The 26,005-nt window shown below is 44.2% G+C and overlaps 1 protein-coding gene and 1 long non-coding RNA gene across 2 annotated transcripts in view; one reads left to right on the top strand and one right to left on the bottom strand.

The window, feature by feature from the left end:
- The window catches only part of LOC114617584, a 209,078-nt gene extending 192,780 nt beyond the window's left edge, over window positions 1-16,298 (bottom strand). The window contains exon 1 of the long non-coding RNA XR_003710816.1: window positions 15,625-16,298. This is a non-coding gene — a long non-coding RNA (uncharacterized LOC114617584). The remainder of the gene's footprint in view (window positions 1-15,624) is intronic.
- On the top strand, window positions 14,807-18,189 carry Id4 (inhibitor of DNA binding 4, HLH protein). The gene is made up of 3 exons (XM_028763177.1): window positions 14,807-15,643; window positions 15,984-16,042; window positions 16,627-18,189. The coding sequence occupies exons 1-2, from the start codon at window positions 15,200-15,202 to the stop codon at window positions 16,026-16,028; spliced, it is 489 nt and encodes a 162-aa protein (XP_028619010.1). The 5' UTR covers window positions 14,807-15,199; the 3' UTR covers window positions 16,029-16,042; window positions 16,627-18,189.
- Window positions 18,190-26,005: the final 7,816 nt, after the last annotated feature.

Raw genomic sequence — 26,005 nt, 5'->3', positions numbered from 1 at the left:
AATGTCAAATTCCCAGGTGGCAGCCCCACTGTACCCCACAGCTTAACATATCCCTTTGGCAGAGAAATGGGTGGTCTCCCTCACTCCTGCTCAGAGCAACTCTTGGCTTTCTGTCTTACTAGGTTTTGCATTTGTGTGTATATTATCGGAGCCCTTTGGATGAGGCTCGTGGTTTTTGTGCACTGTCTTTACCTAGAACTGAGATTCTCCAGACCCCTCATTAAGCTGGAAAGCCACAGAGAAGTCATCCATAGTCCTACCATAACAGTACTCAACAGAGAACAGCAACAAATAAAAGTGGCCTCTGATATAAATTAGCATTAATATTAGAATAGAATAAGCACGCGGGCTAGCACGGCAGGCAGCATCATTTATGGGTTACTGTAAGGTATGGCCTTACAGCAAGTCATCAGCATAACTGATGAACTAAAACATCTAACTATCTCACAATGTGAATTATCAGATTAGCCAAAGTACCTGCATATCTATGCTGTAGGGAATCTAAACTGTGTAATAACATCCTAAAGTGCCCGTTCTTCTTCAAGACCACCACCACCTGATAAATGAGCCATTTGTTCTCTGGAGCCACCAAGGAAAGCATTGTCTGGAAGAGTGTAGAAAAATATTCTTGCAACTCAGGTGCTGGAATCCACTGACAAAAGGAATCCAAGAGAGGAAAGACTGAAGGCAACGGCCTATGTGAGAAGTGTTCTGTCTGTGACCCTTGTAAGGAGTGACTAGACAGAGGGACAACAGGGACCCACACTCAGCTTCCAGGGGGCGATCAGAACTATTTCCTGCTTATCGTTGGTGGGGGGAGGGGAGGAAGAATTCCAGGTGACCTCACAGACCACCTGGCAAGCAGCTGAGTGTTGCCTGGGTAGAGCCGAGGAGATGAAAGAGGGCAGCTGATGGGAGGTTTAAATTACAGCTCTCAGGTCTCAGTGCTGACGAGTGCTCCAAGCGCCTAGGGCCACAAAGGGCTCTGTCCACCAAACTGGCGCCACAGTGTGCATCTTCACCAGAGCTCTGTTAGCTCCTCCATCCACCCATTCTACTTACAGGAGGATCCAGGGATATTCCCAAGCGAGACAAAGTGGGAGGGAGGGCCTTGTACTGACAGGCCATGGTTTGGGGGTGGGGGAGTGTTTTTGTGGGTTTTTTTTTTTCTGTTTCTGCTGTTGTTGTTTGGGAGACAAAGTTTCAGATCCTAACTCAGACAGGACTGTTACTAAGTAGCCCAAGCTGACCTTGAACGCAGGTCCTCCCACAAGCTATGGTTGACGCCGGGCTGTACAAGAAGACCTTTGAGAGGATCCTTCTTCCATGTCTTCTTCCCTGTGGAAAGCAGACATTTTGGGTCAACTGCTTCAACTCCCAGGTCATTGAAACCAGAAAGAGTTGAAGAAATGACTGGATGGTGTTCTGCTGCCAGGATTGTCATATTCCCATCTTTATTTTGAATACATCATATTAAAAACTTTCCCTGTAGGCTCAGGTACTAGCCGAGCCAAGGTAGGTCAGTTATATCTCATTTCTGATGAGGTCTTTCCCAGAGAACGAAGCTTCTTCTGGCCTGTATAATAATAACATCAACTGACCTGGTGGATCCACACTCAGCCTCTTCCCTGGACTTCCCTCCTCAGTGGCTGGCTACTCTTTGACGCTCCTTGGATGTTGTTTCTTTTTCTTCCAAATGTATAGAAAGTGAAGTAATGTAGAACTCATTCCTTGAACCCTGGACCCCTTCTCTAACTAAGGTCATTTTCTGGAACATGCTACCCAATATTTCAGTATTATATAGGTTATCGGTTATGTTTCTAGTTGCTGTAACAAAATCCCTGACAAAGCAATTTAAGAAAGGAAAGGTTTATTTTGGCTCACAGTTTGAGGGTACAGTATATCAGGGTAGGGACTCCAAGGCTGCAGGCATGTGAGGCAGCTGGTCACATTGTATCCACCATCCAGAAGTAGAGAGAGATGCATGCTGGGATTTCTACTTTGTATCCAGTGAAATCCATGAGATGCTGCCTCCTACCTTCAAGGTGAATCTTCCTGCCTGAATTAAGTCTCTTCGGAAATGCTCTCATAGGGATGTTCAGAAAATTGGTCTCCTAGGTGATCCTGAAAGTTGCCATATTGACAGTCAAGGTGAGCCATATGTATAATCCACTTGGAGATGATTGTCTGAAGAGTATGTTCCAGTATAAACAGTGACATGAACTCTGTGTGCAGGTTCCTTCCTAGTGTTACTGTTTCCATGCTCGGTGAGCATCTTTTTTGATCAGTGTAGAACTGAACTAGTCTGCATCCAACGCTGTTCCTTACATGGAAGTACTCATCAGTAAATAACAACACCAATTCCAACTGTTAAAACATTACTACAGAATTGTCTGTATCTCTGGTTTCTTATAACCCATATTTGCTCTCGATTCAGCCAATGGCCATATCTTTGAAGTGAACCCAATGACTTTTTCTTAAATTGATGTTATTATATATATATACACACACACACACACACACACAGAGAGAGAGAGAGAGAGAGAGAGAGAGAGAGAGAGAGAATACTATACATGCACAATTTTTTTTTAAGTATTTCATTTAATTCTATAGGATCTGGCTATTGAACTCAGGTTGTCAGGCTTGGAGGAAAACGTCTCTCCAACACTCAGTGACTTTCTAGGATTTCTGATGACTCACAGTTGTAGAAGTTCAATGACTGCAGTTTCTTCCTCCTTCTGTCCTTGCTTTCTATGGAATGGCCACAACAGGAGTCAAAGGGTCTTCTGTGTCCTCTCCATCTCCTCCTGACTGCCAATCATTGGCTGGAACACTGAGAAGTGGTGTAAGCGATTTAAAATGGCTGCGACCTAATCTGTTCAAAATCAGACCCATTAGTCAACACATTGATTAGTTCACTAGGGTCAGTGGCTAGCAGAAGCAAGCAGAACCTTACAGATCAGTTAGTTCTAAGGTTCTGTTTGTTATCCTCTAGCTGACAAGAAGGCAGAGGCAGAGACACAGGGGTCTCGTCCAAGTCAGAACTACCACTGTGAGCAGACAGGCTCCCTGCTCCTGTTACTTCCCGGGAACTAGGATCTGCAAGTTTTCTTTTTCTCTCAGAACATCTTGGAGATTTTAAGTCACATTTTTCTCTCCCGAGTTTGTTTCATCTTCAGAAAGCTTATTAATTACAGAAACTTTGCAGTTAGTCTTCATAAAAGGAAGTGTTATTTAAAATCTAGTTTGAAAATGAAGTGTCAGAGGTAACATGGCCTTCCTGACTTGTCAGTCTGTTGACTTCTAAGGTCTCTTTAGGAGGTGAGTTCATGTCGTTCTCACTAAAGTCTATGAGGAGTTGTCATTGTCAGAGCCAGAGCTCCACTGTCACCATGGCTGGCTCAGATCAGCCACCACACCATGGTTACTGCCATAGTTACATTGTCCCAGGAGTTTCCCAAAGAGAAACTTAGCTGGGGAATCCCCTTTCCCTTCTAAGAGACTATATTTGGAGGGCCAGTTTACCCTGCTGTCATAAGCATTTCAATATTGATTTTTAAATAATGTCTAACTTTAGGGCTGGGGAGATCGGTCACCAGTTAATCGCTCTTACAGAGGACATGGGTTTAGTTCCCGGCAACCACATGATGGCTCACAATCTGTCTCCAGTTCTAGGGGATCTGTCACCCTCTTATAGTAGTTATGTGCAACTGTGTGCACATGGTGCCCATTCAGGCAAAGCACCCTACACATTAAAAAAAATTCTTTAAAAAATTGCCCAGCTTGATGTTGTTTGAAAATATAGCATGCACTTGAATATTCCTGTTTAAATGATAAGCAAGTTATACTTAGAAGAGGGTGAATACACACACACACACACACACACTCACACACACACTCACACACACTCACACACACTCATACACACTCACACACATACACACACTCACACACACACTCACACTCACACTCACACACACACACACACACACACACACACACATCACTGTAGGTTAGATAGTTAATCTCTTTGTCGTCTCATACTTTCCAACACTTCCTTTACCAGTGGTAAAATGGCAACTGATTTTACTCAGTCTTTGTTCTGAGATAACCTCCCAGGATTATTGTTTATATATTATCTATACATAAAGCCACTCTTTAGTGTTTATGATATACTAAACACTAAATTTATTGAGCCTTGTGCCATTCAGTAACCAGAGGTACTATGAACTGTTAGCATCATCACTGTATCACTATCACCATCATCACCATCATCACCACCACCATCATCACCACCATCACCACCATTTCCGTTATTATGCTCTCTAGCACCTGACTCCACTTCGTTCTCTCCAGTCCATTCCCACACACGATATTCTTGACTTGTGAACTTTTTGCCTAAATAACTCAACAAAAATTTCTGTCGTGAATTATCCATGTTTGTCTTAATAACATCCCCGTGTACAATATTTTAAAACATTTGCTGATAAACTTAACCATTGATTTTCTAAAATGTCATCCTGATTCACTACCTCTTCATCACACGAAACAGAACAACTGGAAACGGGTACCCAGATGTTTGCAGTTAAAGCAAATGACTCGGGAGACTGTACACAACATTTGGGGACCATTTACCCTCAACTCAGCTCCTGCCGTTTGTCAAGGCCCTCACTTTGCCAGGGACTTTTTAAGATGGTGTGAAATAATTCTATTCATTATATCATTAAAATAACTCATGCTTGGATAGTAGAATTCCTGGGGGCTATTTTTTTTAATTTTTTACATTCTTTTATTTTCTGTATGCATGTGCATATATGTGTGTGTGGGGGGGAGAGGCCAGAAGATATTTTGTGAGGGGTGGTTTTTTCTTTCCACTATGTGGGTTCCAGGGACCACACTGAGGCTGTCAGGCTCGGTAGAGAGTACCCTCACCCGCCTAGCCCTCCATCTTACCAGGCCTTTTGGACCTACTGACAAAATAAAGTACATATTTGCTATCATTTGAATGATTCCCCAAAGCCAATGTGCTCGATACTGGAGCCACAAAACTGCAGCAGTAGCAAGGGGTGGACCTTTAAGGGCCGTTTGAGTCAGGGGCTGCCATTGTCACACAGACAATACTGAAGGAATTGATTAGCCAATTCAGTCGTGGCTTCTTTAAGAAAGGACTAATCTTGTCCACTGATGGGCACTCATTTTTTTTTTAAGCCTCTCTCTTTGCCTTTCTACCATGGGACACAGCATGGGTACAGCAGCAGAGCCTTTGCCTGATGTTGGCATCATGATATTGAACATTCAGAAGTGTGAGCCCGTAAGTGTCTTTTCACTGTAAATTATTTAGCCTGTGGTATTATATTATAGTCACGGGAAGCAGACCGCAGCAGCAGCAACAGCCCTGTTATAAAAGTTTCTGTTTCTAGGGGAAATGGAAGGATTAGGATAACGAATGATAATTCTAACAATCCAAACCTCCTTAAGAACTAAGTACCTTAGGTGTCTGAGAAGGTATAAAAGTGGCCACAGCAATCACTACATTGGGGACATAATGTTCGAGGGAAGCTGCCTATTTCTCTGATTTAGTTAGAAGACTGAGTCTGGCAACACAACACCCTTGTCTATGAAGAGAGACGCTGAAGATCCTGTTTGAAGCTTGACTTCTTAGTGTCTAGTATCTATAAAAATTAGTCAGGTATCCAGAATTCTTCTGTACAACAGGACCCTAGGGTGAGGGGGCTAATTTTCATATACACGTTATGGAAATCAGAACTGCTCCTTTAGAGCCATAACCGAATTTCAAGAATGCAGCTAGCCTGGGTTTCATTGGGGCTGGCTTTAATGATGTGACTGACTGGGATATGTCCTTCTCAGACAACTGGGGAATTTATAAAAAAAAAACATGCCGGGTGCCACAGCAGCAATAGAATTTTGTTTGGTTTTGCTTTTTATTTTCTCACCTCTTTTTTTTTCCTGTTTTTTGTTTGTTTGTTTGTTTAATAGAGCATGCTGGTCATCTCTTTAATTTTATTCAAATGAATCCAGAGCCCAGAAAGAATGCTGCTGTTACTGATCAGTAGCGTGCCAGTCTTGAAATAGTATATTCATATATATATTTAAATTTTTAAAACTTGGGCTGTTTGTCAATTTCTGGAAAAAAAATATCCCTGCTTTACCATGTTGCATTGGCATCATGCAAAAATTCACAGCCACAGTGGTCTGAGGAGTTACGTTTTTTTCCCATTTGCTCACATGTAAGTACTGTATTAAATATGTAAGGTCCTAGCTGCATGAGTTTGACTACAGAAACCGATATTCTCTTGAGAAAACAAGAGGCTGCAGCCACTGTCTAGAACTGTGTAGATCAGACTAGCAGTAGACAGCAATGCAGACAGCACAGGCATTGAGCTGGACACTTTAAAATAAACGGTGATTGTTTGCAAGATGAACTATTAGTATCGCTGACACTGGACAACCAGTTTTATCACTGAGGTGCCCATTTACCTCTTGACTGGTGGTACTACAGTGACCTTAGCTATCTACAAGGACAGACAAGGGCTGGTGAGATGGTCCAGTGGTTAAGAGCACCTGCTGTCTTGTAGAGAACCTAGTTTGGTTTCCAGTATCCACATGAAGACTCAAAACTGTCTGTAACCCCAATCCCAGGATTGGACAACTTCTTCTGTTTTCTGTGTGCCCTGGATATGCATGTGATATGCAGACATACAGGCAGGCCAAACACCCACACATAAAAATACAAAGAACTCTTTAAATATTCAAACTAGAGAACCGTTTTACTCCATTTAAAATTGCATAGCCACCAAAGTCTTCAAATGAACAGAAAATACCGCACACTGTGATGTAAAAAGATGGTTAGGTCATAGCTTCCTGCATTTGGAAATGACCTAGATAATTTTTAGTCCAAACTCCCAAGCATGAGTATCTGAATGCAGAGTGAATTCTATGTGTTTACCTAAGAAATGTACCACATCCAAGCAACTGTTGTCACACTAGCCGGTTGGTTCAGATACAAATGCATTTGGCCCCTTGGACTTGCTTTCCTGAGTACCAGCCCCTGGCGTTTTCCCTCCTGCCTTATCTTTGAAAAGCTCAGGCATTTATCACAGTGCACACAGATACTTGAAAATCGCTAATCCAAATTTTCCTTCCTGGGCTGGAAAGTAGATCTTATTCAGGATCTATTATAGTCATTGGTAGAATGATTTTTAAAACAAAAGTAGGAAGAAAAGAAGCTATAGCATCCTGAATCTGAGATTTCTATCCAGGATGTGGGAGCAAGGACAGCTAGGAGACTGACCCGAGCCACACCCCCTCCTCAGCCAGGTGCTGTCCCATCAGTGAGTTAGAGGGCTCTTGAGAATGATCTTTTATCTGGACATCACCTTTTGCCTTCCTTGCTTCTTCATCCCTCAAATCTGGAATTGCCTGCAAATTCAGGTAGTACAGTAACTTTATGAAGAACTGGCCATGTGCAGTCCCGACTGTTTAGGGACTGTTTTCTGGGTCAGTTGGGTGATGTAGTGTTTAAAGGCAACTTCTGCCATGCTTAGTGAAATGAGTTTGATCCCTGGAAACTACACAGCGGAAGGAGAAAACTGACCAGATATGTACCACATGTACCATGGTGCACGTGCAAACACACACGCAAACACACACACACACACACACAGAGAGAGAGAGAGAGAGAGAGAGAGAGAGAGAGAGAGAGAGAGAGAGAGAGATTGTTTCCTGTTGCTGTAATAAAAATATCTGAGAAGAGATAATTATCAAGAATAGACATTTGTTTCCTATGGTTCTAGGACCTTGTAAGTCTAAGGTCTAGAGTCTATCAGGTCAGGACATGGGACTCTCTAGAGTTCCAAGGAAATGCTTTCTATGGTAAGACACTGATGAAAACTGGCCAATCTGGCTTCTGTTACAGCCCCTCTTTCAGGGTGGCTAATTCACTCCTTCATTGTCTCAAGACTCTCTCAGTCCATGAATGTATTGTTCCATTCAGAAAGGCTGGGCTCTCATGATTCAGTCACCTCCCAAAGAACTCCCTCCCATCATTAACATATGACAGAGAACTAAGTTTCTGACCTATAAATTCCAGAGGCACACCCAAACCCAGAAGAGCAACTTAGCTTGAAAATAATTGCACAGTAGCATATCCAAAAATGCAAACCATTATGTAATGCAGTACTGGGAGGAAATGTTCCCATTGGTCTTGATAAGAACACACAGCAATAATGGAAACAATATAAATATTTGCAATGTCATATTTGTTAAATAAGTTGTGATTATTCATGTAAGAGAATATGATGCAACCATAAAAATTAGGACACAGATAAATAACTATCAGTTTGGAAAGATTTCCACATCGTATGAAATGAAAAATCAGATTTACAAGTACTGTGCACTACAACCTTTGGTCTACAAATAACAGTCACTTGCATGGTATACGTATGGTGGAAAACTGAAAGTCTACATAATAAAACAACAAATGCTATTTACAAATGTAGTTCATGGATGAGCTTTGTTGGTCTGTATTTCCTCTTTGTTTTAATAGAATGCATGCTATATCACACAACAGAAAACCACTGACATTGTTCTTAAATACTCGCATTGAGAGTGAATGAGCAGTAGGTGGCTTCCTGGATGGCGAAGCTCTACGTATCGTTAAGTTCTATGGTGTGCTTGGAACAGTTGACGACTGGATTGGGAGAAGGGCAAATGGACAGCCTTCGGATGGGAAGCGATGTCGTGGGATAGAGAAGAAAAGTCCTGATAAAATATAAAGAAACCAATGCTGAAATTCAAACTGAAGGAGTGGACGAGAACTTGAACATTTATCCTCAGTATCTGCGCATGCAACGTCTTCCACTGATGACGTCACCTGCGGATGCTCTGCTTGTAACGTCTTCCACTGATGACGTCACCCTTTGAAGGTTACTTGTAGTTGGGTGTGGTTTGATTTTGCCTCAACTGTGTCCTATTCCGGCCTGTATTGCGGCACAGAACACATTACGTCACAGTAGCTGAATTTTTAAATTTAAATATTTAAAAAAAAACAGCAAGATTCACAAATGGTTTATTTTCTTTTTAAGTTTTGATGAACAGGGCAAGTTTGTGTCTGATTAACTAGAACTAAATTTAATGCAGTTGAAACAGTTCTGGGAAGTAGTTAACAATCTCAGAGTGGGGCCAGGGAGAGGCTCGGGCAGTAGATTGCTTGCCACACAAACACGAGGGCTTGGTTTTAGATCTCCGGCACAAACCTAAAAAGGCAGATGTGACGGCTCACACCTGGAAGCCCAGCTTTAAGGAGGCAGAGCCAGGATCCGTGGGACTCACTGACCAGCCAGCCTTGATAAATCTGGGAATTCCACGTTCAGTGAGAGATCCTGCCTCAAAAAAACACGGTGAAGAGTGTCAGGAGACATTTCCCTCTGACCTCCACACACTCATGCACACCCATGCACAGTGTATACACATGAAGGGCTGAAGAGTTAGGTTTGGTAGGTTTCAAAATTGGAGGTTTTAAGCACATATAACATTGGTTTGCATAATTAAATAAAACAGGTTATTCTTGCACAGGAGCTTGTGAATGACCTTTGTTTTCAGAATATATATATATATATATATTTTTTTTTTTTCCCTCTAGAAGCTGGAGAAAGAAAGTGTTACCGTATTTTCAACTCTGTTCCCAGAGAAAAGCTGACAGTTCGGGAGAACCATTAGTGGGCAATACTGGCCACAAGTGCCATTCACTTAACCATCCACCAAGAAGCAAAAGCCTCTTGTGTGTTGCAGGTTGTAGATTACTGATAAAAATGGAAGAGATCCATGACTGAGATTAACAGAAGAAACATTTTAGCAAATGTCTTCAATATCAAAGTACTCTTGCTGTCCACAGTACTTGGTAGAGACATAGGTGGCATAGGTTGGCACAGGAATTGTCATATTTTTTCCCCTAAATCACTCATCTTATTTACGTTTAAAACAATGCAAACAGAGAATTACACGTCCCCCATAGTCTCCTGTATTTCAACACTTGGCTGCCTGTGGGTGGTGCTGTCTGGGGAGGTTACAAAGCCTTTAGGAGCTAGAACTTTGCTGGAGGAAGCGTGGGGGTGGGCTTTGAGAGCTTATAGCCCCTCCCTACTTCCTGTTCTCTCCCTCCCCCTCTCCTCCTTCCCCTCTCCCTACTTCCTGTTTGTGATTAAGGTGTGATCTCTCAGCTTCCTGCTCCTGCTGCCAGACAATTCCAGGGTGAGTTCTCTATCTCTTTGGAATCATAAACCCAAACCACCTTGCTTCCCTGAGTTGCCTTTGGTCATGGCATTTCATCTCAGCAGGAGAGTTTGTATTGGCTTCACAGTTCCAGAGGGTCAGAGGCTTAATAACAGGGACAGCCTGCCGGGAGTGGTGGCAGGATACAGGCACAAAACAGAGAGTGCCCTGGCCCACTCCTAGACATATCGTTCCTCCACAAGGCTGCATCTCTCCAAACAGCACCACCAACTGGGCACCACGTGTTCAAACGCTTGAGCCTATGAGGGGCGTTTTCATTGAAACCACACAAAGCTATACATACATCCGATCTATTTCTGTTGAAGGGGAAATTACGGCACTGCTCTGAAGACATAGTTTGCTCATCCTGGACTGCTTAATAGAGAGCAACCAATGTTGATAAAGTTCAGAGGCAAGGCAGTCCCTTGTCCCCCAATTTTTAACCTGTAAGATCTTTAGGGATTGGTTGTACGTGTGCTTTGCTAGTAGGGAAAAGTAACTGCATTTCTGGTTTCACGTATGAGTGAGCTTTTGTACCGTTTATTGACTGTACACAGTTATTTTCCACTGTGAGTATAAGGTCTACCTATCATCCAGTGATAACCAACTGGGGGTCTACAAAAATGTTCTCCAAGTTTCTCTCCAGGGGAGAAAAGATGCGACCTTCTTCAACATCCCATCTGTTCTTAGCAACCTTGACAACAAAATGGAAAAGTGTTTTCTCTCTGTCAAGGTAAACGTGGGCAGAAGAGCCTCACTCCTACTGTGAAACACTGTTTATTTTCTTTCCTCTGAGTAGTTAAAATGCTTTATAAAAAAAAAATATATGAGCTTCTCCAGCATGGAATTATCCTATAGTCTCTTGAGAAGAGGAAAATAGAATTAAAGTCCTTTCATTCTTGGTGATGGCCTCCCAAGCATTAATCACTGGGTCAAGAGAGAAAGCAGCAGACAAACACATGTCCGGATTCCAGACAAAGTCTTCAGGTCTTAATACAATTTTGGAAAGAGGCCACAGGACATATATTTACTGAAGTTTACGTATTATAAACATAAGATATGGAAGTTCTACAGGTATTCATTAATATGAAAGTATTAAGCCGAGAAGCCTAAATTGAATATGGGCTGTCAGACTTCACTAAATGTTATCTCCCCCGCCCTTTTTTTTTTCTGGCTTTAATATGAGAAATGCTTTTGAAAATTCAACTACTTCTAATCCCTTAAAAAATTTCCCAAATAAGGTTTTTTTGATGACCACATCTGCTCAGCTATGCTCAATAAACAAGGACCTCCTTTCTAAGACTGGGCACACCAAGAAGCTGTCAGTGTTTCCTAGGTTCACTTCAGCAAGCCTGACTCAGGAAAGCTTGGAGGAGCCTGATAAAAGCAGCCTTGAACTTGAACTGAAATTCCCTAGCTCGCTCTTTCGGAGTAAGGGACATTCCAGCCAGAGAGACCATATAATGTTCCATAATGGTTCTCAGTACCCTGAAAGTATGCATGTATCTCCTTCTGTGACCACTTCTAACATCTAGAAACCAGGGAATGGGGACACGTGTGTTTCTGTATGTCTGAGCCCACTTGCTGGTTCCTTGAAAGCCTTGGAGAAAGAAGGATGGAATCCTCAAGGGCTTACAAGCTACAGGGAACAATAGATTTGAGTGTCGTTCTAAACACAGGGACACTGGAAATCCAGATGTTCAGAGAGGGTCTGGTGCATACTTAGAATGTCTCTCAAGACAGCGGGCTGATCGCTTCCTCTGGAGGGCAGGTGTAGTATGCTCATCCATGATTACCAGTGCTCCCTGGTATTCAGTGAATTGTTTCATTCTAGATTCCCACTGAGTCTCTAGCACTTTCAGGGCAATGAGCTTGGACTAGCCTACCTCATTTTTACAACGATGAATAAAACGCTTTTCTGTGAAAGGAAGAGGCACAGGCAAGCTATGGTTCTTCCTTGAAGCAGTAGCAACCACATGGCTTACAAGGTTAATGCAAATTCTGGTAATTGCTGAACACAGAGAGGTTTTGTTTTGTTTTTTTTAATTCAGTTTTGCTGTCATCTAAGTATCTATGTCTAAGAATTAAAAAAAAATACATTGCACAAAATCTAGTGTGCTCTGGTTTCATAGGCCCAAAAGCACAAGATCATATTTCTTAATCCCATTGTTTACCGTTTTATGTAGCACTTTAATTTTTTATTGTCTCCATGCCTTCTGACCCTCCAAAGGAAGCATACAATAGCTGCCTCTGCCTTCTCTATAGACAGGGTTGGGGGGGGCACTTTTTTCCTGAGTGTTCTTCATCATTTGGAGAAGATTATTTCTCTGAACTCCTGCTCCATCGTGGTGACCCAACACTTCTACCTTTAAGCCCTGCCATGCCACAAGCCCGGAAACTTTGACATTTGACACAGGCAAGGTGTGGATCTCTGAGGTAAAGCAAAATTCAAGAAGGCCTGTCACATATTTATAACTTTAATCTTATTGTGGATAAGGTTAGCCTAGATAAACTTTCGATATATTGTATGTGCTCTGGACATAGTGAGGGTTTCCCCAAATTTTATAAAACACATGTATGTATGTATGTATATATGTATGTATGTATGTTTGTATTTCTAGTATCAAATGTGGTGATAACAACAGATAACAAATATACAAGCTTTTGCCCACCAGGACTGCCTCTCCCAACTTTCTATCTAAAATCACAGTATTTTCCCATCTGGGTTTATATTAAGAATGTATAGATTTTGGAAGAGAACACTACTTAACATTTTGTCATTTTCTCAATAAGTGTGGATGGAGACTGTGCACGCACAAAAGCAAAAGAGAATGTCGCTTGTTTCCAAGAATTCGGGACACAGTGGCCTTTAAGGATTTAGAGAGAGGAAGATGGCTATATCCATCCATGAGACTGGTATTTAATAGTCAGTTCCTCGTTTCATCAGGAAAAAGGAATGCACTCTGGGAAACGTGGTGGCCAAATAGTCACAATGTACATGCATGGCAAAACAAAACAGCTGCCTTGTATGGGTACCAGAGTTCTGAAAAGCACGAGGGAGGGGCATGAAGCCCATCCAGGGTGGCCAGAAGACAGAAAGAACACATCTCTTTCAATTATCAGTGAAAATGAAGGCACCAGTCCGTGTCATGTACGGGAAGGAAGAAAATTCTCGGGTTAATTCATCTCCAAGCGTGTCTAAAGGTGGGAGGGCTTGCAAGGGGAAAGCACTCAAAATTCATTTCCCGTGAGCTGTGAGTTTTATGCTCATTTGCCATCTGAAGAGCTTCGTTGTTTTTTGTTGAAGAGGACACACAAGCAACACTTATTTTGAACCCTTGAAGGACTGTTTTTCTGCTAAACACACACACACACACATCCTTAAAGGAACAGGCCTTGTAGCAGGGTGGGGCCTAAGCAGGACCCCAGGGACTGGAGATGTGAATGTTAATAATTTGTAGCTGTACAGGCAAGCCTCTGGACTATTCTTATCTCCTTATTCAAATCGAGGTGCGCTGAAATATATGAAGCTGTGCATTAATGGCTTAAATTAAGTTACAGGTATGAATTTTACATAAATCAGATTAATATTATATGTCATGGTGGAACTTAAAACACTTCATGTCCGTGCATTTTTTATTTTTGCTTGCTCTAATTTAACACCCGCAAAGGACTACATGTCTTAAGCTCACTTATGCATCTGGATAGGTCCAAGAAAAATCCACCACGATCTTGGATCTTGTTTTATGTGTATTTCCCTTCATCAGAAATCCTGCATTGGATCCGGCTTCCGGCATTCTTTTCCCATATTTTTCTTTTACTAAGCTTTAGTGTGCATATACATACATGCACACATACGGAAAGGCTACCCATTTTCATTTCATCTTGAGGGCTCCGCAATTGTGCAAAGATGAATGATGTTGCGGGGAGGGGGATGTGGATAACACAAATGAACAAACGCGCTTCTTGAAAGCGAATCCTTCTTGAAAGCACTGGAATCTTAGGGACTGACGGTCTGGGGACTGAGCTCCCCGCCTTGAACAGTGACAGGGGACCCACAAACAAGGCGCAGAGTCCCTCAGCAGCTCAGGCCCATGGAGAACGCATTCCAGCCAACACATTCCCCTAGTTCTCCGTAGGAACTTCTCTCTTTCTCTCTCTCTCTCTTTTCCCCTCCCTCGGGCACTCTCCATCCTGGCCCGACTCCCACCCAGCTTTTTTTTTTTTCTCAGATTCCCCCCTCCCACAGCGTTGACGGAATGGAGTGTCCTTCCCATTGGCCCGAGCATCTTTCCCCGAGGTGGCACTGTCCTCCTGATTGGCTGGTCATCCCCGACCCCCCGCCCATCCCCGCATTCTGGTTGCCCAGCGCCCCGCCCTCGCCACCTCCCTCCGCGCCACCGCCCGCGCGCCCAGCTCGCCCGCGTCCGGTTCTCGTGGCGACCCGGCCCGCGCGTTGGCCCCGCCCCCGAGGCGCGCGGCTCTACAAATACCGCTGCGCCGGGAGCCGGGCGACGCTGTTGAGCTGGGAGGCGCGGTTAGAAGTCGTTACTTCGAAGGGGGGCAGTCACGGGCTAGGGGAGCTCGGGGGCAGCGATCCACCGTAGTCGGAGCTCGGACGGGAACGGCTCGGGGACCAGGGTGGGCTACTTTTTTTTTTCTTCCGGGGCTTTTGATTTTTCTTGTCTTTTGCTTCGGGCCGAGTGTCGCTCACTAAAAACTGAGATTTTCCCCTTGCCAAAACCCCAAGCAGCTCTCCGGTCGATTTCTAGAGCTTGAGGCCGCTGGGTGCTGCGAGCTCCGGACGCGCAGGCTAGGGGAGCAAAGCGTATCGAGGGCGGGGACCCGGAGCTCGCTCCACCGCTTGTCCCCAAGCGGGTCCTCTCGCGCAGGGTGCAGGAAGCGCACGATGAAGGCGGTGAGCCCGGTGCGCCCCTCGGGCCGCAAGGCGCCGGCGGGCTGCGGCGGCGGGGAGCTGGCGCTACGTTGCCTGGCGGAGCATGGCCACAGCCTGGGTGGCTCGGCGGCCGCGGCGGCCGCGGCGGCGGCAGCGCGCTGCAAGGCGGCCGAGGCGGCGGCCGACGAGCCGGCGCTGTGCCTGCAGTGCGATATGAACGACTGCTACAGTCGCCTGCGAAGGCTCGTGCCCACCATCCCGCCCAACAAGAAAGTCAGCAAAGTGGAGATCCTGCAGCACGTTATTGACTACATCCTGGACCTGCAGCTGGCGCTGGAGACGCACCCTGCTCTGCTGAGACAGCCGCCACCGCCCGCGCCACCGCTCCACCCGGCCGCCGGGGCTTGTCCGGTCGCGCCGCCGCGGACCCCGCTCACCGCGCTCAACACTGACCCGGTGAGAAGCCTCCGCGGGCACCCTGGGCATCGCAGGGGAGGTGGCGGGGCGGCGAGAGACGGGTGGTCGTCCTCCTCTCAGGGAATGACAGCGGCTTCTCGGATCTCCACCGGGAGCCGCCTGCTGGGCTTAGTGATCGCTGGTCCCTGAGCTGAAAGCGGTCGGGACTCGGAGCCTTAAGTCTCCGGAGTGTCCCTTGCATCACAGGGGGCTTCCTCAGCTTCGGGCTCGGGTGGGGACTCTGCTCGTCTGCCTAGTTCCCCAGGACGGCTCCCGGGCGGTGGCGACAATGTGGTCTGCGCACTCTAACCTTTCCCTTGGTGTTGGGTTGCTGTTCCAGGCCGGCGCCGTGAACAAGCAGGGCGACAGCATTCTCTGCCGCTGAGCCGCGCTGGCCAGGTGAGCGCTCAGGTCCCGAACTGGGTAGTGGACCACCAGGGTCGCTGGTCGCTGGTGCCAGACACCACTGCGATCTTTGTCCCCTAGCATTTTGAAACGTAAACCCCTGTGGCCACCCACACCTCTGCCACCCAGTTAGCGAGGCAGTCCACTTAGCTTTCCAACTCGGGGATCACTCTCTGCGGAGCCTTAACAGCCTCAGTCCCCGCCGCCCGCGTTCCTCAGCCTGTGACCGACAGGCTCTACTGGTCTCCTCTACCTCTGAGAGGACATCCTCGTGATTGTGGAAACTATCCCAGTGTCCCGAGATCTCCCAGCCCTCCTCCCTACCCTTCATTCCCCAGCTGAGCCGCCTGACATCCACAAAGAGGGATGCGGGCAGAGCGCCCCGAATGCATCCAGTAGCCGTCCCCAGCCCGCGTTTGCCTCCTGGGCGCTTGGCCGAGCTGCAGGCTGCGGGTGTTGCCTGACCCGGCGGTTTGTTTTGGGTTGTTGATCATGCATGTCTTGAGTTTGGTCGGTGGCGCCAGTTAGTCTGCAGCGAGAAGGTTCACACACCCCCTCTATTCATTCCTCTTCCACAGGTGTGCGGCCGCCTGAGCACCAGCGAGCCAGGAGCCCTAGAAAGGGGGGGCCAGAGCAGAAATTAAGAGAAACAAGCCACCGGAGGAAAGGGGGGAAAAAAACTTCAGCAAATCTAGAAACATTGTCTCGTCTTGTCATTCCAAGAGAGAGAGAGAGAGAGAGAGAGAGAGAGAAAGGAAAAAATAATAATAAAACTTAAATTCACTTTTACTTTTTTGCACGTTCACAAGCATTCACCGTACGTATTCTTTTTAGTTTCTTTTATAACCGCTGTAAATTGTACATTTCTGTGGTTATTTTTATCATCCTTTTGGAGGTGCAGTTAAACTTTGAAGCTTAAGTGTTGTCGACAAGACTGCTAAGTAGAAGACCAATAGTGAATCCAACTTTAGAGGTTACATTGTGACGAGCGAATTGTTTTTGTTTTTGAAGCTTTACTAATATACCAGAGCATTGTAGATACGTTGTTTTACATCTATTGTTTAAAATAGATGATTATAACAGGGCGGGGAACTTTTTCTCTGCAAGAATGTTACATATTGTATAGATAAGTGAGTGACATTTCATACCCTGTATATATAGAGATGTTCTATAAGTGTGAGAAAGTATATGCGCTTTAATAGACTACTGTAATTATAAGATATTTTTAATTAAATATTTTTTGTAAATATTATGTGTGTGTTTTTTTAAATCGATGGGAATATTTCTTTTGGAGAATTATTTTTCAGCTCCCTTGCAGAGCTCTTAATATCTGGATGTTTTCTCTTTGGCCAGGCTGGTGATTTTTTGTTTGTTTTGCCCAGTATCCAGTGTCTGAGGCTCAGAAGTTACAGCTCTCCGGTACTGGTCTTGCATGATTGCATGAGATGTTCAATCACAAAATAAACCGGTTATGAGTCCTTTCAAATGTGCTTTCTTTAACCTAGATGGAAACCTTTTTATTAGAGTGTATATGTTGAAAACAAACCTTGTCGGGTTTTAAGTACAGGGTTTTATAGTGTAATATATAAAGAATTAAGTGTGTGGGTTTTTTTTTTCTTTTTGAACTGAGGTAAAAAAAAAAAAAAAGCTTCTGAGAGAATTTGTATATAGGATGGAGAAATGCTTGGACCTTTAAGGACTCTACAGAACTGCTGTCTTTTCAAAGTGAAAATGTTCGTCCTTCATTTTACACTAAAGCATAATGTCATGAAGTTTCATATCTGTACAGAGTATTTAAATCATAGAAATGAAAAATGTTCTCTGCTTGCTACCAAAGGACAAACTCTGGAAATGGACATTTCTACCCTCTTCCCTCCAAAGAATATTAATAGGCATCAGTAGGAGAAAAAACAAAAGAAAAAAACATACTGGAAAATCCTTCAAGCAGGGATAAAAGTCGATCTTCAAACATTAACTTAAGTAGACCAAAAATTCTGATGACCACATCTAGATTATTTTTCTATAAAAAATGATTTTCACTATAGCGATGTCAGTCACCACTAAGCTACTGTCCAATTCCATGTGATGTGTAACTTTTACATGTGAAAATTAAAAGTAGATTTATCTGTCTTGTACTGTGACTTCTGATGTGATTTCTTAACGATATAGAATTGACTAAGGACCGTCTTTCCTTTCCGGGAAAATCATATATTCTAGGTGAGCTGAGAACTCCAGGGTTTATGAACACATTTAATGTAATGGGTATTTTACATACCAGTTAGATGGAATTTTTAAGAGTGGGAGATTTAAATAGGATTTAATTGGGTGCTTTGTAAATAGTGAACTGTGTGTAAACGTGCTCTGTTTGATTTTTAAAAGGAAAAGGATTTGTTTCAGATTATACAAGAATAAAAGTATTATAGACCAAGGGACTTTTTATGAAGTCAAAGTTAAATATTTATGGGTATCTGAAATGTCACAGTCCCTAACTGTCAGCTAGAGGGTTACCTCAACAAAGGGTCAAAATGAGTTTCGAGGTTAAAGATTCATCGAGAGTTTCTGTAAAACCTGTGCCATCCTGTCTACCTCCCACCCCAGGGCTTCCCCCTCTGCTCCTTCCCTGGTCTCCGGTATATTTAGACTTTGGTGTATCTGATGTTGAGTCTTACAAAGTCAAAGGGCTGCTTGTGGATGAGGTTTGTGCTTGGTTGTTTTATATTGCTCATACTTCTCCTACATCAGGAAGAAAGTACTAGCCCACTGGTGGAATTCCGGATCTCAAGAATTCTAAGGACTGCATTCTTTGTTATTAAAAAGGGCACAGTTCCTCCTTTTCTTTTGGCAGTTTCATTTCAGAGGGATTGTGTCACGTGTGTGCCCTTCCCTGAGACTGTGCACTTGTCATGCCTGACTGCTGAACCCTACCTAAGCTGTTAGGCAGAGTTTAAAACTACGTTGTTTGGCTCTGAATATTTTTTTTTTTTTAAAAAAAAAATGTTTGGATGTTTCTGCTATTAGGAAAGAGATACTGGCATATAAATTTATATTTGGGCATACAAAAAAAAATAAAAATAAAACAACACTGAAAGAAATGCAGAGATCCTGTTCTTGAGAGTTGATATTTTTTCCTTGGCCCACTGAAGCAGCAGTTGACATCGCTAAAAAATTGCCGATTAAATGACAAGTATCCTGTATATTTGTAGAAGAAGCCACATTCTATGAAGATATTACCTGTGGCCTAATCAGGCAACCAAATAATAAAAACATTTCAAGTCTTTTATCCAGATTGTTCTACTTATGCAAATATTTAGCTTAACAAAAGAAAATATCCTGGCCTGGTTTTGGTAATTTGTTGAGTTTCATTGTATAGGCAAAACCAAAGAACAAGGTTCCTTTAAAACCCTGGAAGGAAAAGAAATATAACCCCCCCTCCCCCAACACTCACTGTGGATGTTATTCCTAAAGTTGTTACAAAATCCTGGCATCTCAGACATCTTATGATAAGGAAAACAATATATACCTTTTCGTTTGAAAGAACTGACTTTGGTGTTGTACAATTCCTACTCAAGTTCATTGTCAACTTTAATGGCATTTTTAAACCTTTAAAAATTTTTTGATTCATTCCACCCCCCCCCAGCCTGTTGTATTAGATTCCTCCTGTACTAATAAATCAGTCTTCACTGAGAAAAAGGATCTGAAGTTTGTGGTTTTTAATTGACTCACACCGAGTTACACCATTTTTTCATGATCAGGAGCAGGTTTCTTGATGGGTCACCTCAATTATTTACCATGTTCCTTACCACGGGGTAAAAAGTGTGACTTTAAAGGGATAACGTGAATGGGCAGAGAATCTACTCTGAATCAGGTAGCTTCCCTACTAGTGTCTTACGACAGGAATCAGAGATCCTAAATGCAAAGAGGGTGGGGCCCCAAAACTAGATCCAAAACAAAAAACAAAAACAAAACAAAAACACACAAAAAAAAAAAACAGAAAAAAAGTACAAAATGGTCACAGAAAAATTATTTCACAGTAGTCCAGAGTCTAATCAAACTGCCTTTTCCTGTCTAGTTGGCACATATTAACTATATACACGTTAATCAGCCCACATAGCCTTTGCGTCTCCACAGGGCCAAGCCCCTACCCTCCAGGCTTACGAGGAAGCGAAGCCTTCCCACTGCTACTGTGTTAAGTCCAGGAAATTAATTTCCAGGTTCTGAGTGACACTTGATAGGGCTGTCCTCAGTAGGCTTCAGACCCACATGGCTTCTGTCATTATCAGCCATGATATTCTGCTAAAGTATCCGTTTTATTAATTAGAACCACTGCCCCCAAGACTGTATAACTGATTTTCCATCCAGCTGTACCTAAAACAAGATTCAGTGCATATGTTCAATGACAGAGACACTATTTTACAAATGAGAACCAATTTATTGAGGGGTGACAACCTTGGGTCTTAGAGGCTTCCCTTAGGCCCTTGAAAGTGAATTTTTCCTAGTGTGTTTGTGTTTAAGTTTATATCTTATCCCTGTGTTTTGTTTTTTTTTTTCAAAATAAATAACTGTTAAATACTAAAACTTGGGTCTGGACCACCTTACCGGTGGCCTTCCATACACACCAAAGCGAAGTGATTCATATCAGGAGCTTTACCGTGGACTGCTTGAACTAAGCATTTTATATGTAAGCACAAGGCAGGATGAAAAACCACCCCAAAGAACAGGTAAATCGACTACGTTTAGGAAATCCTAGGATGGTGTTTGAACCTTGCAAGTAATCTCAAGAAAGATAAAAGGAAGGAAGATACTCTGGTTTGTACCAGCAGAGAAAGTCCGGGAAACAGCAAACTTGAGGGACAGAAAGTAAGGATGTGACTTCAGCAGCCAGCCTCGGTTGGCCACAGACTCAGGCTCACTGCCCAAGGCTGGCTGCATTTAAAACAGAGGGGGCTCCCTAAGGTTGAAGAATACCTATGTTTTTTTTCTTCTTATAGCCCGTGGTGATAGCTTGAAAAGTGTTGAGTGGAATGAGCAGTGTCTTGTTCTGACAGCTTCGCCCCCAGTGTCCCACTCAGTTAATCCTTGTTTCCTCCTGTCCTCTGGTTAGCCCTGCCCCTGAGAAGCAATAGGTTTGATATGGTCTTCCTCAGACTTTCTCTTCTTCTGAATTCCTTATCTTGATGTGTGGAACTTCTCCATGGGTCAGAAATCTGAAAGAAGCATTCGATTGTGCCTTCCGACTCCATCATAAAAACGGCTTGTGAAGCTGATGTCCCCGGGCTACCTCCGCAACCTCCATCCACATCTGGCTTCAGTATCATTCCCTGAGCTCATTCTCTATTTTAAATGTCTGTGTATGAGCGTTTTGCCTACATGTATATCTGTGGACAACTTGCAAGCCTATGTCCTGGAAGCGCCCCCTCCCCCCACCCCAAAAATGGCGTCAGGTCTTCTGGAACTGGAGTTACAAATCTCTGTGAGCTCCATGTGAGTGCTGGGAATAGAAGCTGGGTCCTCTGGAAGAGCAGCCAGTGATCTCATCCCCTGAGCCATCTCTGCAGCGCCGTCTCCTGAACTCTGTCTCTTTGCCACACCCCATTATGAATCTAACCATTCATGTGTGGGATGTGGAAGAGTTGGAAGCTGCAGGGAGGAGGAAATCCTACGCTCATTCTCTCTCCCTCTCTCTTCTTCTGCATAACTTGTCACCCTCTCTTCCTATGGTGGAATGTCCAGTTCCCTGGATCAGCTTAGCTGATCACCTAGGCACTAAATGAATCATTTCTATGCTGGGACTGTGGTTGGTAGAGTGCCTATCCAGCACAGCGGAAGCCCCGAGTTGAATTTGCCACATGAACTTCGGCACCACATAAACTGGGTATAATAGCTCATGTTTATAATGCAAGCATGTGGGAGGTAGAACCGGGAGGATCTGTAGTTCAAGTTACGTAGTGAGTTCAAAGCCAGCCTGGGATACATGAGACCTAGGAGACACGAGGCCCTGTCTCAGCATAACTATGGTGATGGTGGCCATGGTGATTCCCACCAGTCCTTTCTGTCCTCTACTCCTTACTGTCTGTGCATTTTATGGACCCTCCTGTGTGTATTAATTCAGCTTACCTTCCAAGTCTTGATGGAGTAGGACAGATCCCTGAGTGTTACAGGGAGATCAGACCAGGGAAAGATATACCTGCAATGTGAAACTCTAAGGGTGGGGGACAGAAAACACCTGCCCTGCTAGCCAAACCAGCTAAGTGAACCTGATCTGTCTACGGATGTTCTTTTATACTTCCTTTCTTGCCATACAGTCTTACCCCTGCCTGGACCCTCCATCCCCAACTCCCAGTCCTGGTTATTAAACTCCCAACTATCAAGATTCAGCTGCTGCCTCTTTAGGAAAAAAAAAATCTCCTCATCCAGCCAGTTAGCGGCTACTCCAGCAACTCCTGAGTCCAGGTTATCGTTATTTTCCTGTGACCATGTATGTGGTAAGACTCTTGACCTTGCGAAGATTGCAGAGCACAAGTACTAGCTCTGTACCAGCAAGTCTAGCAAATTCTTTGCAGCTCAAAACTGCAGAGGAGAGATTTTCATTATCTGAAAGCCTTTGGCTGCCTCCAACATGGAAGACAGATAAGCTGTGTGAATGGAGTGCGGTCAGCCGCAGGCAGAGGGTTGGAAGGAGACACTGAGAAGGAGAGTCGAGAGGAAGAGCAGATCCTGTATCCTCAGTAGAAAAAGGGGCTTCACTGGTTCAAATCAGTGTAAGGAGTCAGTCAGTCAGTCAGTCAGTCAGTCAGTCAGTCAGTCAGTCAGAGCCTGGGCTGAAACTGCAGGGCAAGTAGGGGAGAGGACAAGTGACTTACTGGCTGTGGATGGATCGGAAGCTGCAGGCAGGGGGAAATCCCCACCCCCACCTCTCTCCCTCCCTCTTCTCCTGCAGCAGAGAGTAGTAGTTTGAGCCTTTGATCCCAGCATTAAGGAAAAAGAGGTAAGCAAGTCTCTGTAAGGTGGAGGTCCACCTGGTTTATATAGTGAGTTCTAGGACAGCCAGGGCTTGCAGAGAGGACCTGTTTCAGAAAAACAAAAGAAAAAATGTTGAGCAGAGGTGAAGGTCTCCACAAGGATCGAGAATCACCAAGGGGGCCTTGATGTGTGTAACGGGTGTGCGCATGCGGAGGCCAGAGGTTAGCATGAGGTATTGTCAAGGGTCTCTCGAGGAACCTGGAAGCTTACTGGTTGCGTAGATGAGCTTGCCAAGAAACTCCAGAGATCCATCTGCCTGTGTCTACTTTGCAAGCGCAAGCTGCCTTGCCTGTTTGTTTGCTTGTTTGTTTGTTTGTTTGTTTGTTTCGTACAAGCCTTTTGAGGAGCTGAACTCAGGTCTCTGAGCTGGTGCAGAAAGTTCTTTAACAACTGAGCTGTCTCCCTTCCAAGGGAGTCTCTGGATGAGACCCAGGGATAGGTCAAGTATCAAGTGCTGGTTCCTTTGTAGCCTTGGTTTTTGTCCTGTCCTTCTCTGAGTGGAAGGGAGTCACAATAACCTCCTATATGTTCACACTGAAGCATGCTAGTTGTCAAGGAAGACACAAAAGAATGGGCAGAGACACCACCCTCTCCTGCATCATTCCAAGTTATTATCGCCTCTCATTGCATCTACGTGGTAGCCGTGCAGGCAGCATCAACAACCAGGTTTTAATAGTAATGACACTCTTCTGAAAAACACACGCAGAAAAAAAAAATCTTATTGCCTTTCCTATATGAAAGCATCCCAAGACATTGCCTATAGCCCAGCATGAAAACACCAGCTAAGCGGTCCTCCCAAAACCACTGTGTTAGCCTTACTACTACCTAACTCGGCACTACCGAACACTACCACACTAGCCGTGTGTAGAGTTGGGATGCACCATCACTGTCATCACATCTCATGGAAGCTCATGTGTCTGATGGACAGAGAAGGGAATGACTGGCGTATGCCTGCCCTTGCCCAGTGGGAACATAGGCATAAGCAGAAATAGAAGACATGGGTGTGTATGATGCATTCACTAGATACCCACAGCAGTGATTTCAAAAGAGCTAATATATACTTGAGGGGGATCAGCCTTCTTGATGCAGAGACCCTTTCATGCTTCCTTGCTCCCTCCCCCTCCAGAATAGCCACGATGCTTTGTGCACAAGACAGATTTGAAGAAAATCAGAGGGTTCAGGCAAGCCGGAACTGCAGTACTGGGAAAGCGAAGAAGCCCTGCTCTCTTAGAGCTTCCTTGTAGGAAGCTGGGGGGAGAGGCTGTGTCTGTTGGTTTTGCTCTGGAAGGTCAGGTTCGGCTCTTACCCGTGTTTTGATCTGTTTCCTGATGTGTGGCTAAATGCTCATAACTTGCACAGTGACTCGTCTATTTACATTCTTCTGGTGGAGAAGCAACTTTGAAAGACAATAAAACTAGAGTGGCGTACCACATAACAGCTAAGAAACCGGATAAGAACCAGGAGTAAAGGCGTACACCTGTGATACTAGTACTTGGGAAACAGACGGAGGATCTCCAGGAGTTCGAGACCAGCCTCAGCAAGTTCATGACCATCTTGGAACTAGGTGAGAACCCATCTCAAAATCAAAACCAGAATTAACAGTATCAAAACTGTATTCTTCAGGGCTGAGAAAAACATATCTCTTATAACTGATGTTGAAAATTACTTGGGGCATTTATGTGTCCTTATGTGTAGTAAATTCAACAGAGAGATGGGGGGTGTCAATATTTAGGAGTCCACTGAGTCGGTTGTAGCATTCCAGTGAGTCATGAAGTAGAGGCATTGTGAACAAACATCAAAGTCCCACATTGTACTGATAATGAAATCAAAGGTGTGAGACTTTAGAATGCGTCTCTTGTGAGGGGAACTGCTGGAATAACTCCCTGGAACAGGAGTTCCATCAGATTCTTCTGACCTCCAAGGACACCAGGCAGTCTGCACAGACATGCATTCAGGCAAAGCACACATACACATACACTAAAAAAATTCTAAAAGCATTTCTTTTAAAGCTCAGGCCTCCCATGCTCAGCAGAAAAATCTTTAACTTTAAAAACAACAACAATAAAAACATTTACACTACCGGAATTCTCATTTTTTTCTTTCTTCCCTAATTTCCCTCCCTCCCTCCATCCCTCTCCCCTTCCTCTCTCCTTTTAAAAAACCCCTATTTGTGCTGTTATATTATATATTCCTTTTTCTGAGAGATCCTTTCCCTTTCATACAGACTCTACAAGCACAGCCATTCCCCTTGCCTTTACACTCAGTAAAGGGCTCTGCCCCAAGAGAACGACACTGTTTAGAACAATAGCAACTCTAGAGACTAAGGCTGCTCCTGAGATGCTGGTCACAGCTCACTGCACTGTCTTTGGTGTTGTTGTTGTTGTTTTGTTTTGTGGTAGAGGAGGGGGATAAAAGACTTCATATTCAGTACGCAAGTCAACCCTGAGGTCCTCGGCGCGCCTCAGAGCCCACCAATTTGGCGATCAGCTTGCACTTTGAATTTCCTGCCTTGTGAGACACCCATACAGTGTCATCCCCCTGCCTCAGCATTTCAGAGACTAAGTATGTGCTCATGGGCCTGTGTCCTTGCCAAGTCTAGATTTCATTATCACACATAGGAAGAGAACCCTTGGTTCTCCAGTGCCTATGAAGTGTCAGGTTACTTCTGCTCCAGAGTGACTGTTTAACTGTACAGAGTGACTGTTTAACTGTAAATCAGCCTAGAACTTTACGACGTGCTTCCCAAACTCTTTTGTTCGGTGTTAGGTGTGTATCTAGGTGTGTATCAGGTGTGTATAGTGTCTAACTTTGCTATAGAGTTTGTAGAGAGGTTACAAAAAGGAGAGAGAGAGAGAGAGAGAGAGAGAGAGAGAGAGAGAGAGAGAGAGAGAGAGAGAGAGAGAGAGAATGCATATTTTCCCAGTTTGTGGTCAGAAC

The sequence above is a fragment of the Grammomys surdaster genome, unplaced genomic scaffold (genome assembly GCF_004785775.1).
Source record: "Grammomys surdaster isolate TR1022 unplaced genomic scaffold, NIH_TR_1.0 137, whole genome shotgun sequence".
NCBI classification, from domain to species: domain Eukaryota; kingdom Metazoa; phylum Chordata; class Mammalia; order Rodentia; family Muridae; genus Grammomys; species Grammomys surdaster.
This window is presented reverse-complemented; position numbering and strand designations above follow the sequence as displayed.